This window comes from Oncorhynchus mykiss, chromosome 25 (genome assembly GCF_057628025.1).
Source record: "Oncorhynchus mykiss isolate SJ-2025 chromosome 25, ASM5762802v1, whole genome shotgun sequence".
In the NCBI taxonomy this organism is placed as follows: domain Eukaryota; kingdom Metazoa; phylum Chordata; class Actinopteri; order Salmoniformes; family Salmonidae; genus Oncorhynchus; species Oncorhynchus mykiss.
In genome coordinates this window covers 40,294,335-40,315,381 of record NC_143046.1, presented here as the reverse complement: position 1 = coordinate 40,315,381, position 21,047 = coordinate 40,294,335, and the positions used below count along the sequence as shown (strand labels likewise).

Here is a 21,047-nt window from a genome sequence, read left to right as displayed (position 1 = left end):
TGCACCTCAAAAAGGGTATTATTGAACACAAATGTAAACATGAACGTTTCCAATATTGTTCATTTGGACTTATTCCCTGCAGGTATTTAAAAAATGGGGAGAGACAGGCTTTAAACCTAAAGCAAGCCAGTAAGGAACACAGACACACCAACAAGAATTAAGAACACACTTTATTCATTATATACAGACATTCATACATTGATTATGACATTTCTGTACAATGAACCAGTGGTAGAGTTTGCAGAATATGCCTCTCTACTATGTGAATGACACAAAAACCTTGTCATGTTTTTCAGCATATTCAATATGTGGTTTATGGTAATGCAAACATACACATAAACAAACATACAAAAAATGGCAAAACCAACGGTGTATCTGCCTTAGGAGAGTACATTATAGGGTACCATAGGTTTGTCGAAATGTGTAGAGTGCTTTCTGACACAAAAACCATGGTACTCATTTTTGACAAAATGAGTACCGTGTGAAAGACGATGGATTTAACGATCTGTCCATACCCGATCCACACATTCAGGTATGGATGCGTTCAGTTGTTATTGTGACCCTTGGAATTACAATTTCACCAAACATTTTGGATTGGTATTGGTCTCAATGGAACATTCACAACTCATGGTAAAATGGCTGGCAGGAAAGATGTTTGATTGACAGAAATGTCAGCACCATCATTCCCATGGAGAGGGTGTTCAAACTCTCTTCTGCGACATTTATTAGCAAAGTCCTCATTTGGAAAACCACTCTGAGCACCTCTTTAGTCAGACCTTTGAAATCATCTTCACAGGGGAATCTAAATCTGGGAAACAGAAAGCAAAGTGAATACAGTGAATAGGTTGACATTTTCTACTCAGTAAAACACGGACTAGACTTTGAGCTGAACATGAAATCATATTGGTCGTATTTTTATAGAACTTAAGTCAAATGACTTTAAGAGACATACAACTGCTCATCTAGTTATCGTCATGATATATTACACAATGGCTACAATTCAGAAAATATCAGCAGCCAACTTATTTCAACTGACCTTCATTATTAGTTCTGAAACCAACCAATGACATAGGAACAGATGCCTTGAAGTGACTGCCAACAATACTCTTGTGCAATCTTTTTGGCATTGCCCTTGACAGTGGGCTTGGTTGGTTTTGGAGTGGTTGGTTTGGGTGTCAGAAGCTTCTTCAGTACTGCTGTCTTGTTCACTGCTGGTTTTGCTCCTGCTGGTTTTGCTCCTGCTGGTTTTGCAGCTGCTGGTCTTGCCTGCTCTGGTTTTGCCTGCACAGGTCTGGATTGCACTGGCTTTGTAGGTGCTGGTCTTGCTTCTGGTTTTGCTGGCTCAGGTCTTACCTGCTCTGGTCTTGGCTGCTCAGGCTTGGTTGCAGCTGGCTTGGCCTGCTTGACGATCGGTGCCTTGGGAGTCTCTGGTTTCGCCTGGGTTGGCTCCTGGGCTTTCTCCGGCTTTTGGGGGGTGGCTGCTGATGCTGCCTCTGGCGTGGAGGAAGCGGAGTACAACATCTGGGCGTCTTCCGGTGCCCTCTTGCACATCTGAGGCTTGATAGCCTTGGGTGCCTGGCAGGCGTTCTGGAGTTTCCTCAGGTCCCACATGATCTGGGTGAAATAATGGCGAGGGTTGTTGTTGTAGGCACGGCACATCTGGGGCTTGCCCGTGTACTCGCACCAGTAGGTTCTCTCGGCACCCTGGCACGATATCCTCAGCTTGGTGACATCTCCCTGGCCGGTGACGCTCATGGTGCACAAGTCCTTTGCCTTGTTGTTGAACTGGATGGGGTCCTCCCAGACACCCTTCCTGTTCTCTGCAGTAGCAGTGGCGGCAGCACCACCACCATTGCCTGCCCTCGTGTTGCCATTGCCGTTCTCGTTCTGACCCTCCACTGCCCAGAGGCAGCAGGCGAGGAGCAGCAGTGCGCTAGCCCGAGTCCACATGGTTATGCCAGATGATTAAGTGTGAGAGAGAGAGTGAAAGTGGGACTGCAGAAGCTGAGGGTCCCCCCTGCTATTTATGGGCTCAGCACACAAAGAGGGCATTCAGGTGAAAAAATCATGGGTTACAAGAGCCATCCTGAAGAGGGGAGGAGTGTAGTGCAATGCGACTATAATTTATGGCTATCTGGAGACTGTCAATGAAAGCCAGGACCACATGCGAAACCAATTGGGAGGGAGGCGAAGGAAATAGTCAGAGAACATTGATGCCCTCAAGTTTAACCAGGTGTTATATAATCGCCCATACTAGTATAGTATATCAGTGTTTCATTGACAAATATGTCAAGCACAACTTTGTGGATTTTATCGCTTTAAAAAAATTCCAGACTGCCATTCATTTTGAGAAGCTTGGCACATGGATGCCAATATAAGATTTCTGTAATTGTTCACCATGTCACTTACATTTTCTTCTCAGTTTTACACACCGTTGGTATGTGTGGTATGTCCATTTCAACTCAATACCACAAAGTGTCTTAAAATGCTATTCTATAAGGACATGTCGAACAGTTCAAGGTTCACGGCTGTTTTAAAGTTAGATGTTTACAACCATACAGCACAGCCTATAATTTCCTTCCAAACATAAACACAATCAAATCTGAAACAGAAGTGTGGCGAAACCTGAGGATAGAAATCAGAGAAGAACAAGAATAACCCATAATAGAGTTGCTGACTCGAGACAAAGGCATCTATAGTATGTAACAGCGAGTGTGTGTGTCTGTGCGATAGAGAGGGGGGTAGCAGCACATGCCTCTTGCAACTTTATTTTCCTAGCAATCAATCATAACGGGGGAGAAAGGGCTCCTTGTGAGTGACGCAGGATCTGTAATGTAAACTTCCGGAGCAGGTTCGCTTCGCTTTGTAGAATCAGGAATTGCACTCCGTGGCCGCAAGCCAAACGAAGGGCCGGGCATTTCTTCCTCTCTCTCTCTCCCGGTGCATGTCAGTGGCTACACAGAGTTTGCAGGGAGTACAAAGAGCTGCAAAGGTGGTGAACCAAAATATATCACTGCAGACAGCTTGAGGAACGATGAGCTTAGGTTAAGAATCAAAATACAATTACCTAGGATTTGAAATAAAATCAGCTTCACTCTCTCTGAAGTTTAAACTCATTACTCAATCTTCTTCTTTAGCCAGTTGTACATTTCGGGTGAGGGAGAAGTGGTCACGTGCAGGTCAGAAAATGTCTCTGGGCTGCACAGATGTGGGTGTGGGTGCCAAATGACTGTGGAAATCTCAAGTCCTAGCCCATAGCAAAATATAACCATCTCGTCTCCCAAACAGCGGGTACATAATGGGGTACGGCATGTTCTATGTCCGACGACGGCAACGGCAACATTATATAAGACTATGTGGCCTTGAGGTAATAGCTAACACATGTGTAAGCCCACTGTCTCATGTCAAATGTTCCTGGTCATGTGCCGATAATAATTGACACAAAACAAGGGACCTGGTGTCCAAAATAGCGACCCCCTTGCCCTTGAAAACTTGGGTAACGATTGGTTTCTCCATTGGTTTCTCCAGCGGTCACTGAGACACACCTCATAACGGGAACATCAATCCAAAAGATTTGTGTACAAAGAATGCAACTGAAAGTTTATTCACATTTGTACACTTTCAAAAAAACAAAACATCATTACAAGGAAACACATTTCCAATGATCACCATCAGTGCACCCCCCACTATCCAGTGCCACCATTACAGTTATACCCTTAAAACAACCCGAAACATTGCACCCACTATCTAACCAGATGGTGCATATAAAACGTCTGTCATTAGATCTCAGTAAAATAGCGTGTTATGTGATTAATCATACACTTGTTAAGGTAAGCAGTCTGCAGGCATGTACTTATTAAGTAGTAATGGTTGTTTGGGAAGTGGCGTTTCTTTCCGAGACTCAACGGGCAAGATCAGTTATACCAATAAGATGTCCTCGCTCCACTCGTCAACAAGCCTCTATTGGATTGGATTAATGCTATTTGATTGACAGCACATGGTAGTTAAGCAGGCTAATGTCCCCATCTTTGTGAGGCAGACAGTAGGGAAGAAGGAACGTGTAAACAAGTGAGAACAGATGGGCTATGTTATTGGGGGGGTGGCACATTTTTACAGTATGTTAACGTTGTTCAGCATAGTCCACACGGGTGTCATAAATCACTTTAAGCAATACATCTCTTATATACAAATGACTATTCAATACATTCCCCCTTCCATAGTTCCATAGGTACCAAAAGCTACTGTGGGATTTACAACAAAACAAAAAAAGATTGAAACAATATATTATGCATAACTGTTATACAACTAAAGACCTGAGACCTACAGTAAAACTAGGATTTGGCTTCAAATAGCAGTTCTCCAATTTAAAGTTTGACCACTACAATAGCCCCAGAAAATATCTTTATTAACGTGCCGTGTTAGTATACGCAACAGGATACTTTGCATTTACTGTTAATCAATGAATCAACTAAGGAATGTTATAGTCTTGACATTTCTGTCCAGGTTCCTGTTATACACTGATATGAGATACAGTATGTCCTCATATCCAACAAGATGGTGGACACCAGTCAAAATGCTGTGGGAAAACAGGTCTAAAAGGCAACCGTCTGGAGTTTGCCTCAACCCTGTTTGTTTCACGTGATACGTCTCAAACGGCTCTCCTCCATCAGTTAGTAAAACATCATCGCAAAGACCCCTCAAATATGAGCAGTAATGGCAATGCTCTAGTAGCAGCTCTACATGACATTTCAAAGGATCTGTTCATTCACTGTTTAGACAACGCAAAAGAAGTACAAAAGATTTGAGAGTACACAGCCATGTAATTGTCGTTGTGTCCTCAATTTGAACTCAGCCTCGGCTCTGATATTGTGGCCAGACTAATGTAAACACACTAGACAGCTGTGTGAGAGGTGAAGGATGAAGGTCGACCGACACTGGCTCAGATGTATGGCTTCCTTATAGTCCCCCCCCCCCCCCCCGGGGAAGATCAAAGAAAGGGTTGATGACAGCACCTTCTGTAGTGTCCGAGGGGGGTCCTATTGGACAGCGGATATCCAGAACAGCCTGTGACTGGTCATTAGGATCTTGTCAGTAAAAAGATCCGTGCAGACAGAGGAAGAGAGGACCGGCTGAACACACACAAAATACATCAGGTAAGGACCTCTTTTTGAAGCTTTGTCTTGTCCAAGGGGTGGGAAATGGATGGTGTCCTAAACATAGATGAAATGCAATTTAACACCGCATTCAACATCTGAGTAACAATGCATTGATGTAAAATAGTCTAAGTGGAAAGCCAACAGATAGCATATAAAGTGGTATATTTCTATGCTAAAATGTATCATAGAAAACAGGAACAGTATCTACAAATATAGTGGAAACGTACAATCTAGTGTTTCAGTTCCAGTTTCCGATGGCACTGCAGAAAAGGAAGACACTGCGTCAGAAAACATTGACATTTAATTGCATCAGATTTGATTAGACATTTCAGAAGCTTATTGCTTTTGCCATTGTGAGACTCAGGGGGGGAAATGAAAGCAATGAAATGTGAGTTTTGAAATGAGAGAAGGAAGACTTTCATCTTAAACTGTATAAGTCATTAGGAACGGCAAACACGCACAGCGGGCCTCGTCTATTGCACATTTATAGAGCAGTTACACGTGGTTAGACACAAATACCATCGAGCCATTTACGGTTTAGGGTTTATTAGTGATTCCAAAAACAGCAATCCTCCCCGTTGAAGACTTTCTGCAAAGCCAGTGAAGCAGACATGCGAGTGCTAAAAACAAGCTGTTGAAGAAGGGTGAATTGGGGGGTTACATAAGGAAATATGGTGTCAAGCAAAGGAGGAGACGAGAGAGAAAAGCCTGTCGAACTTCTGGAGGCTTTTCAGTGTTCCAACGGCATGCAGACAAACAGCAGGAGAAGATGGCATGGAAATTGCATGAGGAGAGAACAAAGGAGGGGAAGACGACGCTGATGAGGCGGCGGGAGAGATGTCGTCCGCGTATTCAGTGGTTCTCAGTACCTTTCTGGAGTCGGTCAAAAAGCCTGGGCCTCTCTCACCAGTCAATATGCCTGGGGGGAGCGGAGGCCCGTGGGAACCTAGTCATAGTGTCATAGGCAAGGATGCTAGTGGCACAGGGGTACAGGAAAGGGGGACAACATCAATGCCAGGAAAAGGGAACATTCGAGGGTCAACCATTTTGTTAGTCCTGTCTCTTGCTTTCAGATCCTGCACTTGAAGGGAGCAGCAGGCTTTCCCCAAAACACAGAGAGCAGAACCACTCCATCGACACTCGCTGAGGGCTTGAGGCCAACAAGGGATGGTATGATGCCAGGGTGAATGTATGCAGTACATTTGCCTGTGTTACACGTGTTGCATATGCACTGAACTGAGGTAATAATATCCACTCTATCCAAACTGATTTTCATATTGACTTTTAGAGGGAAGTAGAGAGTGAAACCATGGTCATGGTGAATTGATGATGATACTGGGTAGATTGTAACATAAGACAAGCCATAGGTGGTAGTCTCAGCATGTGTGTTATTGTCACGTTCCCCTGTCTGTCATTCTGCGGTGATGCTCTCTGTGTTTGGTTCACATTGCTTGGCCGTCCAAATGTACATTTCAATGAAAAACATGCAGTTAGAGGTCGTTAGAAGTTCGTCACATGAGCAGTTGTCTCAGTAGCACCACACCAAAGCAGACATGCTTGCCTCTCTTTTTGCCTCTCTCGGAGCAAAAGGATCACGTGTACATTCACAGCAGTTTGCCCAATTCTAAAGAAGAGGAGACATGCAAGGAGTTTCATTTCACTTGATCAAGTCATTGTGCACAGAGCATGCAGTGGGTTAGTAATGCTCCAAAGATCATGTGAAACCCAAAACCAAAAACACACAAGCGGTAAACAGTGGACGAGCTGGCTTGTTTGCGACCTCCCAATGCTGGAGCAGCAACCAGTGTAGCATCCAGTGGAAAGATCAGCTGACCTCTGAGGGGCTAGCCAACCCCTTGGGCATGCACTGTGTCCCAGCCACCTTATTTAACCACCCCACTGAGTGACTGACTGCCCCCTAGCCAACATGCCGCCCCTGCCCCAATCCCTCCCTGAAACAGGCCATGCAAATAGATTTTTTTCCCGTCGGGCTGCTTTATATTTTGTTTACCTTGTCATTACAGGGTTTTTGGATACCTTTGTAAATGCTCAACATGATAACCATTATTACCAATTTCCATACTGAAACAAAACATTGTATACCAAAAGAACATGATGAAAAGATATGACGTGAGAGACAGGGCATGCTATCAACCCTCGGCAATAAAAGTTTCTCTCTAAGTAGGAAAACTTGGGGAAATGCTAGCGTCTATTCTAAACGTAAACAAACGTATGGTTCTATATAGAAAGTCTAGAATGCATAAACCACAGTACTTTATCTTACACCTTAACTTACAAAAACAAAAAGGTGGGCTTGTAAGAATCAAATCAAAGTGTATTAGTCGCATACACAGTTTAGCAGATGTTATAGCATCGTCCGGGTTTGGTCGGGGTAGGCCATCACTGTAAATAACAATTTGTTCTTAACTGACTAGTTAGGTTAAATACTTGTTTTTTTTTTTTTTTTTTTTTTTTTAAATAGCGGGTGCAATGAAATGCTTGTGTTACTAACTCCTAACGGTGCAGTAAAACAAGTACACAAATAATCAAATACTAAAAACAAGAAATCAGAGCCCTTAATGATCAACAAGGGGCACTTTTTTCAAGATTGCACGCAAAGCAAAGCCAAAACGATACAGCGACGGATGCATTTCAAAGCTAAAAATGTAAAACACCAAGAACCAGCACCAAGAAATCAGCAATTCAATCTATGTACAAAATCCACAAAAAAGAGTTCTACTGGAAGGAGAAAGGAAAGGTAAAATGGGTCAAATGTATCTTACGTTTTCATGGGAATTGTCTCAATGCTACAAAGATAGAAAAAAGAACAAAAAAAATGTATGAAATGCTCGGCAATAGAAATGCACCAAAAGGTTTTTGGGCACTGATCAGATTACGTCGATACACGTCTTTGATCAAGACACTTGGTGACTTGTCTATCGCATTCATTCACTACTAAATGCATGGGAGAGGTGAGAGCTATTGAAGGATGCATAAAACAATATTAATAGTACTTAATTCGCCGCTTTTAAAAAATTTCTTCATAAAGTGCAAAGTGCTTGACGGAGAGAAATGAAATGAAAAGTAAGGATGGAAGAAGATGGAAATAGTAGGAATGGTTATCACAAAGTAAAATGCCAAGTCCCAGAAACAGAGGAACTGAAAAGAGAGAGAGAGAAAGATAATTAAGTAGAAAGAGTTAAGATACTGTTGCTTACAACTAGTTACTACTGCAAATGAACTGCAATAGACAGAAGAGGGGAAGGCAGAGATAGGGGAAGGAAAGTAAGGCAAGATAGAAAAAGGGGCTGGACCAGAGACAGGAAAGAAGCAATTCTATGACCTCCTACTGAACTTGTCTGTTGTGGATTGAGTCAAATTGTGTTAATTACCACTTTGTAATCCTGGCACATGAGAACTAATCAGACTCAGACCCAATTTCAGTCTTGTTAATGCATATCATAGGGTCTAATAAGGAAATGTTCCCCAAGATGACTTTCCAGTCTTAAATCAATTTAACCAAATAGGCATGGGGAAAGAGCTAGGTGGGGTGGACCAATTGTAGGGGAAACTCTGTAAGAGGGATCACCATTCATCAAACTAATCACTGGGTTGCACTACCAATTCACAGTAGGGGACGTCCAAACCTCAGCTATAGTTTACTTAAGAGGATGATCAAAGGGTTCTTCCCGATATGTGACCAACCGGTTCAATTTGGTCTTATGTAGCAACATTTGCAATGTTTTTTATTTTATTTTTTACAATGGATAAAAGTAGAGTCTCAGAGCTAGAAAATTGTATATCATACACTACAATTGAGGAACACTGGGAAAGTAATTCTGCTTTGAAAGTTGATACATTTATAACCACACTTTTGAGAAAATGGCTTTGAATATTTTGGTAAACCTACTGGAGAGCTCTTCTTTGTCTACACCCATTCAGCATCCTTCACACCCTCTTAAGCCTTAGCCCCACCCATCTCTTTAAGGATTCAAATGTGAGGCCATGTGCTAAACAGAGTGAGTAAGGTAGTGTACTAAACAACCAAAGATTTCAAGACTAAAAGCTGGTTTACACTAGTCTATTGACATGTCTGTAGACAGTTGTTGCAGTGACATCATGAACATGCTATTGTCGTCTGACATCAAACTTGCTGTCGTTATGAAAAAGTATAAACACTAAACAGGCTGCATGACATCAGCAACTTGGTGGTCCAAAATAGCATACTTGGTGTATTTTAACACCAATAAACCCACCCATTAAAAACTCATTAAAAATGAATTTAGTTTATGTCAATCGAGCAAACCAGGCAACTTTCTAAACAATGTTTTGGTTCGTTTCTAGCTTGTTAGCTAGCTAGCTAATGTTAAGTTAGCTGGCTAACGAGTTCAAATAATGATAATATCATATAGCTGACAACGTCTTAATTTGAGCTAATTTGTATTCATTATTACAGGAAAATAAACTCACAACAAGATCATTATTTACAAGTTAATGGCCAGCTAATTACAGAAAATAACTTACGGTTGTGAGTGTGACGAAATAAAAACAGGCCATTCTACCGGAGAATTTAAGAACTTACACACTGTCTCGTTGGCCTAACGTTATATCCTAATTTGACTTTGGTGCAGGTCATGTTGTCCTTCACATTACCGTCTCTGGTAAACACAAACTAGATCAAATATAATCAAAGTTTATTTGTCACATTTACAGGATACAGAAGGTGTAAAAGGTACAGTGAAATGGTTACTTGCATAGTGGAGCCTTATGTTTAGACATTTAGCTAGCTAGCTAAACAGTTAACCATAATCCTAACTTATAACATTATTGCCCTGCATGAATCTGCAGGTAGCTAAAGCTAACCAACTAAATTTGACGTTCGCTAACTAGACAGGTGTTTCTCTTTGCAATCAAACGCCAGAATTTTCTCCATCGCCTTAGACATTCCACTGACTTCAAAACTCGGTCCTCCAGAAAGTGGAGAGCATTAGCAACACTTTTGCAGTTCTTTGTGATATCTTTCATAATAGCCGTGTTAGAAAGGATTACCTACACATACTGAGCAGCTCATGTTATAGACAGACGCTTGCTACATGGCAGACCAATCCAAACTCATTTCTCGGCATGTCCTGCCCAACCATTATCTCAGCCAATCATAGTCTTTTTCCGTGGCTAAACAAACTAGGCACGTAATTCAACAATTGTATTCGTATTTACAGATGCACACACGTTTGTTATTAAGGCACATGAAAGTTCACATGTTCCAGAATGCATTTCTGCCAAAAAAATGCATTTTGATTTTTTAAAATCTGTTTACGTTCAAATGCCTCTCCTGTGAAGTAGTGACACGCGACATACTGTATGTGACAACATAGTATTTAAAGTAACTGTTCAGTGTTCATAGATTTCTATGAAAGATGACCTATAATTAATTCCAATATGAGTTAAATAGTTTTCCTTCCAAAAAATGGTAATTAAGTATGTTAAAAAGCATATATGGGCACACACCAACAATAGAATGGTGTGGGCATATACCTCATTAAAATACTCATGCGAGTAGACTGATTGGCCAGCTCAGCCAATGAGCCAACATGACATCATGCTCTATGAGGAAATAACAAGCATTTTTTAAAGATATAAGATATGTTTAAGATATAAGTTTGAGGTGGGTTTTTTATTGTGTTTTTTTCCCTACAATTTATGCTTTGGCCACAAATACTAGTATAGGACGAGTCAACAACATCTGGGTATGAGTTAACAGAATATGGACTTTTAAAAGTGAGATTTTCACTGGAGAGTTTAAGATTAGAGATACTCACTCATCGTAAACATCCTCTGTGTCCATTCTACGGTAGAACTTTGCCAGTTTTACTGACAGGATGATGCTAGGAAGGAGGAATAGGGCACAGCAGCCTAGGCCAAACCAGAATGTGTTCTGAGAGACAGGGAAAACAGAGAGAATGCAGTATCAGTCAAAAGCAGTCTTAGGTTTGGTATACTTTCTCTTGATCATAATTTTTTAAATACATGATATATATGTATATATAAAAAACATTTTTTACATGATAAATATATTTATGGTTTTATGACAGATAGACATGGAACATAATATATAATTTAATATCTCATTACTGGGAAGACTTTCAACACTGGAGCCTGAGGTATAGCACCATAAACTGGCTACGCTTCTCTGCACTGTCAACTGTGTATATTTATCTTTTGTAGAGGACTTTCCATCAAGTTGGACACAAAGTTCCCCACAGTATGTGTACCTGTTTGTGACTGTGCATGTTTTTGCAGAGGGGCCAGCACAGTTTACCCAACTCTAAAGGTGGAAAACACTGAGTCATAAAGTCTACATGAAGCAGAGTATGTTAGCGGAGCGGAACTGGAGCTTTGACTGGAGCGAAATTCCCAAAGGCTGGGGCGTCGGCCTTATCGCCTGCTCCATTTTCGCTCCAGTAGCATTCCAGTAGCACTGACTTCACGAGCTTAGGGCGTGCCCGGCCCAGCATGCATTTGTCGTCTACTTGTGTGCTGCTCTAGCCCCTTGCTTTAGCTACTGTCATGGAGTACGCTAACTATTTTCTTGAAAAAATGTAGAAAACACACAGGTGCTAAATCAAGGTGACTTATAAAGATGAGGACCAAGAGAGGGAGCGTGGCGATCCAGTGTCCACAACTAAAGAACAATTGTGGAATCTGAAAAGACACGTAATCCCATAAGCCTACTACATGCACATGCTAAAAGAAAGGAATGAGGTGGGTAGATAACTAAATGTGTCATTGTACTTATTGCAAAGTACTTATAAACCAAAAATCTGATCTCCTAAACGTTTAGTTCATTTTCATTATATTATTTAGACAATAGACCAATAGACCAGTTCAGCTTTCAGTTTTGACTGGGTTATTTTGCCTAAAAAACCTTTAGGCTTACTGTAACCATGTAAAAAATAAAAATAAACATCTCTGCCCAGCCTGGCAAGAGTGGCCAAAAGTGTGTTTAGCATCCCCAGTGGCTCTGCAAGTGTGGCGAGGATATTTTTCGCTGCTGGCCGGCTCTCCAGGCACCATCGCATGAGCCTTAAGCCACAGACTGGCCAAACTCGTGTTTCTAAAAATGGATTCAAAGGCATTTTTTTGTCTAATTTGCATTTAATTATAAGTAAGTCACAGCCTATATGCGCAATTTACAGACTATAACCAACTGTCACGGATCCCTCCGGAACTTTCATTACGCACACCTGTCCCCTACTCCCACTGATTAGTACTTGTATAAGTGTGCCCTTTGGTTTCCATTGGACTGTCCATTATTGTTACAATGTCTGTTTGTGCGTGTGAGTACCTGTGCTGTGTGTTTTGGGCTTTCGTGCCCTTGTGGATTGCGCAGATGATTACGGGTCTCGTCCCGTAGTGATAATCATTGTGCGGCATGTGTTATTTATTCGAGGTACTCCTTGCTCTTTTTTGGGGGGTTTCTACCCTGTGTTTGGTATAGTGTTTGTTTTGTCTTCGTCCCTGGGCCTTTACACGGCACGCCATATTTTGGGTACAATTTTATAAAAACTATTACGCATTCCTGCGTCTGTCTCCCAGATCATTTATACCAGCGTGACACCAGCCTACTCTGTCACACTCGCAAATGCTTCACAATGTATTTCTTTGTAGGCTGTAGCCTTGAAATAATTTATATAAAATACTCTAAATAATTCATTTTCATCCCTTCTTAGGCTTCCTGTCTGGCTCCTGACCTATTAAGAGTGTGTATATGCTGTTTAATATGACATGTAGTCTACTTGAAATTATGTTTGCTTCTTACATTCACCTTAAATACTTTTCATTAAAATCCTTATGGTTTGGTTTCTATACTTAAAAAACAATTGGTAGGTCCAGGTAGTCAAAAAAAATAGATAGGTGTTGGTTAAATTGTTTGATTTTAATGAACGGAGCGAATTTTGAGCTGCTGTTTTCTTCCCTGTGAGCACCGGGCAGTTAGGAAAGCACATGGAGCGATGAGTGTGATTTCTAACCACTCAACTCTGCTCAAATGATCTGAGATGAAGTAATCATAGCCATGACATAACAGCCCCACGGTCCGTTTACGAGAATGAACACTGTCATGATTTCATTTGGCTCTGCTCCAATCACACTGATAGTCAAAGTGTCACAGCTTTTCTCTTGTCACCATGTTAGGTAAGTAGTTCCATTCCTCCATCCCTGCCAGATACACTGTGCTGTTGACCTTTCTCTACTGTATCAACTTTTAGTGTGGAAACCCTGTTGTGTGTAGCTACTGTACAGAGGAAAGACTAGAGGCGCTATTGGAGCACTTACAGGCTCTTTCCTGTGTTGCTGCACCTTTGCTCTGTTGCTCCGGGACACTAGTAAAACAAGCGCTTTGGTCCGTACGGTGAGTCCAGAAACATCCTGTTGGCAGTCCAAGTCAATTAGCTGGCGCTGGAACCTATGTGGGCTCTAAGTGGCGGGGGGGGGGGGCTATTTGTTTAATTTCATGGAGATGCTTCCTGCCATTGGGACTGTGTTGGTAACAAAGCCCCATGCAGACTGGACACATGGGCAGATGTCGAGATTACGTAAGGCTGGCTTTCATTTCCTTCTTGTCTCTTCGTCTCTCTCTCTCTCATTCTCGACTCTTCGTCTTTGCAGCACTCTGTAGGGTTCCTCACTGTGCACTGCCAGGTCTACTGCCTCTCACTGATCATGTGCTGGATTCCAGGGCCTGACTTGTACAGTGGGGCAAAAAAGTATTTAGTCAGCCACCAATTGTGCAAGTTCTCCCACTTAAAAATATGAGAAAGGCCTGTAATTTGCATCATAGGTACACTTCAACTATGAGACAAAATGAGATTATTTTTTTCTCCAGAAAATCACATTGTAGGATTTTTAATGAATTTATTTGCAAATTATGGTGGAAAATAAGTATTTGGTCACCTACAAACAAGCAAGATTTCTGGCTCTCACAGACCTGTAACTTCTTCTTTAAGAGGCTCCTCTGTCCTCCACTCGTTACCTGTATTAATGGCACCTGTTTGAACTTGTTATCAGTATAAAAGACACCTGTCCACAACCTCAAACAGTCACACTCCAAACTCCACTATGGCCAAGACCAAAGAGCTGTCAAAGGACGCCAGAAAAAATATTGCTGACCTGCACCAGGCTGGGAAGACTGAATCTGCAATAGGTAAGCAGCTTGGTTTGAAGAAATCAACTGTGGGAGCAATTATTAGGAAATGGAAGACATACAAGACCACTGATAATCTCCCTCGATCTGGGGCTCCATGCAAGATCTCAAAATGATCACAAGAACGGTGAGCAAAAATCCCAGAACCACACGGGGGGACCTAGTGAATGTCCTGCAGAGAGCTGGGACCAAAGTAACAAAGCCTACCATCAGTAACACACTACGCCGCCAGGGACTCAAATCCTACAGTGCCAGACGTGTCCCCCTACTTAAGCCAGTACATGTCCAGGCCCGTCTGAAGTTAGCTAGAGAGCATTTGGATGATCCGGAAGAAGATTGGGAGAATGTCACATGGTCAGATGAATCCAAAATATAATGCTTTGCATTGGGGCTGTTTTTCTGCAAAGGGACCAGGACGACTGATCCGTGTAAAGGAAAGAATGAATGGGGCCATGTATCGTGAGATTTTGAGTGAAAACCTCCTTCCATCAGCAAGGGCATTGAAGATGAAACGTGGCTGGGTCTGTCAGCATGACAATAATCCCAAACACACCGCCCGGGCAACAAAGGAGTGGCTTCGTAAGAAGCATTTCAAGGTCCTGGAGTGGCCTAGCCAGTCTCCAGATCTCAACCCCATAGAAGATCTTTGGAGGGAGTTGAAAGTCTGTGTTGCCCAGCAATGCCCCAAAACATCACTGTTCTAGAGGAGATCTGCATGGAGGAATGGGCCAAAATACCAGCAACAGTGTGTGAAAACCTTGTGAAGACTTACAGAAAACGTTTGACCTCTGTCATTGCCAACAAAGGGTATATAACAAAGTATTGAGATACACTTTTGTTATTGACCAAATACTTATTTTCCACCATAATTTGCAAATAAATTCATAAAAAAATCCTAAAATGTGATTTTCTGTATTTTTTTGTCTGTCATAGTTGAAGTGTACCTATGATGAAAATTACAGGCCTCTCTCATCTTTTTAAGTGGGAGAACTTGCACAATTGGTGGCTGACTAAATACTTTTTTGCCCCACTGTATGTTCTAAATCAGGCGAGGTTGGGGGTGATTATGTGTGATTGGGTGGGAATGATGGGGTGATTGGGGGGGGGGGGGGGGGGGGGAGGGCCTCATTTGTCTGATGGAGCTCTGTTGAGGGTCACGGAACCCCCCTTACCTCCCAAACCCCTAAACTCCCTACCCCCACCCATCTCCACTACAGACCCTTCACCTTACACACACATAGTCCCCTGTATCTTGCCTGTGCCTTCATTATATCATGCCATTAGCGTCCGCTAAAACCTGGGGCCCTCAGAAAGAACCTGCCTTGTCTTCTGGGCCTGGCGGGCTAGGGGGTTTTGGAGGAGAACACTGAGGGAGCTGTGTGGACCCATGCCAGTAGAATGTACCGTGTGTGTGCCCCTACACATCACATATTTTAGCAGAGCGCAGCACATGGCTGTGTGAACATACTGTACCAGTACAAGGACAATGTGAACCCTCTCAAGAGACCAACCTCCAACCCCCTCACCCCTTTCAAGTTAGGCCCTGCATGCCTTCCTGTCTGCACCCCAACGGCCCAACAGACGTTTCAGGCATGTTTTAAAAGGATCCCTTATATTGCGTTTTTAGTTACCAATGAGTCAACCAAGAAGCTGCAGGCTACGATCTCCACTGTGTCCACGATGTTGCTGAAGGGTTTGCAAGCCGCTACCTCCATGGTCAGCTGGGTAAACCATGCAAACAAAGAGCATATGTTAGAGTTATACCATTGGCAAACAATTATGAAAGTTGCCAGTTGGAATGTCTGGAAAATGAAGGGACGTTATAGCTTTACACTTGGACAATTCACGATTGATGACCAAGTTGATTGAAAACAAGTCAGCAGCCCTGTCACTATTGGCACAATTCAATTAAGTTGTGAGAAGCATTCTGTTCAAACAGTAAGACTGTAATTTACGACAAGAGATGCAATATTTCTGCTATATCTAATTTCCTTCTTATGCTACAGGGGGGAAAACCACGGCATTAACAAACTGTTGGAACACAAATACTTACAGAAGTCCTGACCCACTCTATGTATTGCCTGAAATAACCAACAATGTTTTGCTTGTACTTTTCCGTTTCCTAATGGAGAGAGGAATAAAATGTTAGCTACTGAGTTTTACTGTAGCATCGAAATGTAAACAATTACTGGGAAGCCATAGTAATCACCTGGTTGACGACTTGTGTGGCATTCTGGGAGATGAGATACTGCGCTGCTTCTATGGTCGCCAGTACATCGGCGACTTTGTTCTGGACAGAACAGAGGGAAAATAAATGCTCAAGAAGCTTTCGTAAGAGTCTATTGGAGCTGCTCCGGAGTCTTTGTTCAGCGTTTATGGATGTACTACGAATGCTTGATGTTGATTGAGTCAGCGTGAACTGTTGGGGTACATGGTTCGTAGGAGGCCCACTTACCGGCAGGTCTGAGGCCGTCCTCTCCAGTAGTCTGATGCTCTGGTTCAGCATACTCTTTAAAAGGGTAAATGCACAACACATGTTAACACCCCAGAGGTTTAAAGGTCAGGGTTTTGAGACATACTCCAACAACGCCATTTCATGTGGATTTTGGTCGTGAGAAATGTGCTGCAAAATATGTCAAAACCCCAATTAAAGTGCTTTCGCATGAATTCATAATACATTTTCTTCAATACTATTTGAACACGTGAAGACCACTCGTGATGACTGATACTGTACGTGCAACATGTAAAAAAAGTGACAAACTCCATGCTGGTCCCAGTATACAGTACGTACATGGTCATTAGTCAGCACATGCACCAGACTACTGACAAATAATTACAGGATTAACAATTACAGACAGACTAATCTACATATCATGAATGATTGATTTTTTACAAGGCATGTAACGGACCCAATCTTGCTCATGCAAAATCAATCATGTCATACAGGTCTGAATCAGCATGCTGTACTAAATATCCTGACCTGAAAGAGAATGAAAGTTCATGGTAATGGTCAGGGCATGCCAGGGAAAAGCCCCTTGGATTCGAGGTACAAGGAGCATGGACAACTCGTGGTGAGAACACCAATATCAATTATTCGATATGACATCAATAATTTGATATGATATCGATGTGAGCAAGGCATGTCATCACCCTCAACATTACAAGACGAACACAGGTCCATTGTGGAGACACATGCTTACCCTCGCTCTAACATATTTCTTGGAAGCCATTAGTTGAAGTAAAAAGAGTTAAAAGGGAAATATTCAAATAAAAAGATAAGACAGACCTCTAAAACTCAGCCTTTCTTGGTAACAAGATTGCAGTTCGTGGAATTACTTTGAAGTACACTGACTATTAATGGGTATATTATCATATTCTGGGGAAAAGCACATTATATGTGGCCTACAGTGATGTCGTGTAAGTATATGTTGTTGGGTCCTTTTAACATATGCCTTTGAACTTATTAAAGAGTAAGATACTTGTGTGAGGTGGAGCAAAATATATGATTGATTTGCCCATGTGAATGTAACAGTCAACTACTTCAATATTCTAGCGTTGAGTGTCTTTCAGGGTTCTCATGTCCTGACTGCACAACCATTGATACCTAGGTCAAATACATATGTCAGATGTGCTGCACTTGGTTTGGTTTGCCCGGTACAATGCAAACAATGGAATAGTCCCAAAAGAGCAAACCATTTAATACGTACTCCCAAAAGCGTACAAATAAATTGAGCTCACCGCGTACATTTTCAACTATTTGAAAGTATCTGACCTACTGGATTGATCTGGGTCTGATTCTTTTTTCCTAAAAGGGTAGATAGAGCACGACTACGGGCCATGGCCATTTCTGCCAGTGTAATGAAGCCGAGCACTGATGGGCCCAGACATGGATGTTAATCTAAAAAAAAATAATGATTGAAGATAGATTGTTGATTACCATGGCCTGCTCCATAGGGACGACCTGCTGACTGTGGATCTGCCGGAGACTGTTGGCGTGGCCCTTTAGAGAGGTCTGGAGGGGCCCCTTGGGCTGTGGACACACATACAGACAGAGGTTCAGAGTAGACACACATAAACACATACAAAGAGGTAATAATAATACTATCCAAAAGGTCACCATTGTTCAGCACCCCTGGACAATGTGCCTTGCTCAATGGCACAGCAACAGATTTTTCACCTTGTTGGCTCCAGGATTTGAGCCAGTGACTTTTCGGATACTGTCCCAATGCTCTAACCTCGAGGCTACCACACACACAGTACCAGTAAAAAGTTTGGACACACCTACTCTTTCAAGGGTTTTTCTTTATTTTTATTAGACATCAAATAACACATATGGAATCATGTAGTAACCAACAAAAGTGTTAAACAAATCAAAATATATTTTATATATTTGAGATTCTTCAAAGTAGCCACCTCTTGTCTTGATGACGCCTTTACTCACTCTTGGCATTCTCACATCTCAACATCAACTTTTCAGAGGAGACTGCGTGAATCAGGCCTTCATGGTCGAATTGCTACAAATAAACCACTACTAAAGGACACCAATAATAAGAAGAGACTTGCTTGGGCCAAGAAACACGAGTAATGGACATTAGACCGGTGGAAATCAGTCTTTTGGTCTGATGAGTCCAAATAGTTTTTTACATTTTCATATTTTTTTTTAAACATACAACATACTTGCAGTGAAGCCGCTCAACAACGACATCACACTAGTCATCTAACAGACTCCCATCCAGAGCGACACACAGAAGCAACCAGGGTCAACGCCCTGCTCAAGAGCACGTCGACAGATCTCCCACAAGGTCAAAAACAGGGACCCGAACCAGCGATCCACCAGCCACCGGCCCAAGCTTCCAATCACCAGGCCACCAGCCCTCCAAGACCCCCCCACCCCCCCCCCAACTGTAACAACACTGCCCCTCAGTGTCATTCAACGTTTTATTTTGACTCCACTCCCACTTGTCTCCAATTCCACATCCCAACCCTCAGTTTCCGTCAGCCCATCCCACCAATCTCAACCCTCTTCGGATTTCTACACACCACATATCTTTCAACTATGCCGTGATGTTTAACATACAATTTGTATCTATCTAATCGAATAGAATCCACAGATTGCAAGTTGAAGATAAATACTTTTACTAAGAGTATTAGTATATTAGTAATTGACTGACCTGGGTCTCTCCAGATCTCACAACAGTACTATTTCAATGGTGAATTTTAGACCAATGCTATGTATTTTCAGCTAATCCTGAACCTGAGACCAGAAACAGGCTACCTGAGGGCAATACCAAAATAAATGGTCTATTGATTCTGTATCATCACAACAACATCTGCAGAGATTTGATGATTGTATGCCCCAAATATTCAACATTTTGTTGGCGGTAAGAATTCAATATAATAATTTTCGCTGACAAGCACAGTCTTGAATATTTTTTACCCCTTTTTCATGGTATCCAATTGGTAGTTACAGTCTTGTCTCATCGCTACAACTCCCGTACGGACTCGGGAGAGGCAAAGGTCGAGAGCTGTGTGTCCTCAAACACAACATAGCCACACTGCTTCTTGACACAATGCCCTCTTAACCCAGAAGCCAGCCGCACCAATGTGTCGGAGGAAACACTGTACACCTGGCAGGCGTGTCAGCGAGCACTGCGCCTGGCCCGCCACAGGAGTCGCTAGTGCGCGATGGGACAAGGACATCCCTGCCAGCCAAACCCTCCTCTAACCCGGACGACATTGGGCCAATTGTGCGCCGCCCAGTGCGTCTGCCGGTCTCCTCCGGTTGCGACAGAGCCTGGACTCTAACCTAGAATCTCTAGTGGCGCAGCTAGCACTGCGATGCAGTGCCTTAGACCACTGCGCCACCCGGGAGGCCCTGAAGTCTTGAATCTTGCATCGTTTTATATATCAACTCATACACCCTGTGTCATGGAATCGGTTTATCAAAAAAACGATTTTGCAATCTGTATGGCACCGCTGTCAACATCCTGGTCCTCAAATTAAACTGGTATACTTTCCTATTTATGCTATTTTTATTCCCCCACCAGTTCTGATCCTTTATATTGGGCAGACAGACCAGTTCCCTACCTCCTCCCGCTGCGACCCACCTCCTCCATTTTTGGGGTATTGCTGTATTCAATTGTTTTGTATTCTTGGATTGAGCAGACCTTCCCATATGAATCTGATAACTCCATGAAAGACATAACTCTACCATTCTAATTTACAATATAATTGAAAAACAAAATGCCCTTTTCAAACATCTTTCCCATAACTACAGGTGTTTTATCCACCAGCACATTTGAGTTCAGCCATAATATTTGTTCTATCTTTTCAGGGGGATGAAATTGAAATTGTAGCCAGATCTGCAATGCTTGTTTGAAAAAGAGAGATACTTTGAAAATAGTGTCATTTTCAATTAATTGAAAATGAGACATGGCAATCTGCACAAAAGCAAAAAGGCAATTTTTAAACAATAGGTGAGCTTTTCTTAGTAATCTACTTGAGAATCATTTAGGGTTCAAGTAAAACTTGAATAAGTGAAGCTTTTAGAGATATGACTAGGGCAATTTTACCATAAATAGACAGGTATTTACCTCTCTGTGGTTGCAGGATCTTGCCTATTTTTACAAGTTTTCTATTGAAATTCATTGTGGAGATCTCATTTATATATTTTGTGATATAAATACCAA

The 21,047-nt window shown here is 42.2% G+C and overlaps 2 protein-coding genes across 26 annotated transcripts in view; both read right to left on the bottom strand.

Moving 5' to 3' along the window:
- Positions 1–152: 152 nt before the first annotated feature.
- Positions 153–3,580, bottom strand: LOC110505146 (uncharacterized). Its single transcript, XM_021584157.3, has 2 exons — positions 1,037–3,580; positions 153–808 (listed from the first exon to the last, which is right to left on the bottom strand). Exon 1 carries the CDS (start codon positions 1,948–1,950, stop codon positions 1,045–1,047), a length of 906 nt encoding a protein of 301 aa, XP_021439832.1. The 5' UTR covers positions 1,951–3,580; the 3' UTR covers positions 153–808; positions 1,037–1,044.
- Positions 3,580–21,047, bottom strand: part of LOC110505144 (prominin-1-A) — a 120,084-nt gene continuing 102,616 nt past the window's right edge. For 4 of the 25 annotated variants that reach the window (XM_090219847.1, XM_090219834.1, XM_090219838.1 and 1 more), the window contains 11 exons: positions 18,296–18,388; positions 17,559–17,576; positions 16,814–16,867; positions 16,568–16,648; positions 16,412–16,480; positions 15,990–16,079; positions 10,976–11,091; positions 7,168–8,315; positions 6,026–6,129; positions 5,384–5,416; positions 3,580–5,210 (listed from right to left, as the gene is read on the bottom strand). In XM_090219847.1, coding sequence (XP_090075973.1) covers positions 8,279–8,315; positions 10,976–11,091; positions 15,990–16,079; positions 16,412–16,480; positions 16,568–16,648; positions 16,814–16,867; positions 17,559–17,576; positions 18,296–18,388 — 558 coding nt within the window. In that variant the 3' untranslated portion in view covers positions 3,580–5,210; positions 5,384–5,416; positions 6,026–6,129; positions 7,168–8,278. Of the gene's footprint in view, positions 5,211–5,383; positions 5,417–6,025; positions 6,130–6,515; positions 6,781–7,167; positions 8,316–10,975; positions 11,092–15,989; positions 16,080–16,411; positions 16,481–16,567; positions 16,649–16,813; positions 16,868–17,558; positions 17,577–18,295; positions 18,389–21,047 lie in introns of those variants that run through there. The other 21 variants (XM_021584152.3, XM_021584148.3, XM_090219830.1 and 18 more) reach the window with 8 other exon arrangements.

Coding starts and splice junctions, on each gene's coding strand:
- LOC110505146 (XM_021584157.3), bottom strand. CDS start 1,950: ATGTGGACTCGGGCTAGCGCACTGCTGCTCCTCGCCTGCTGCCTCTGG.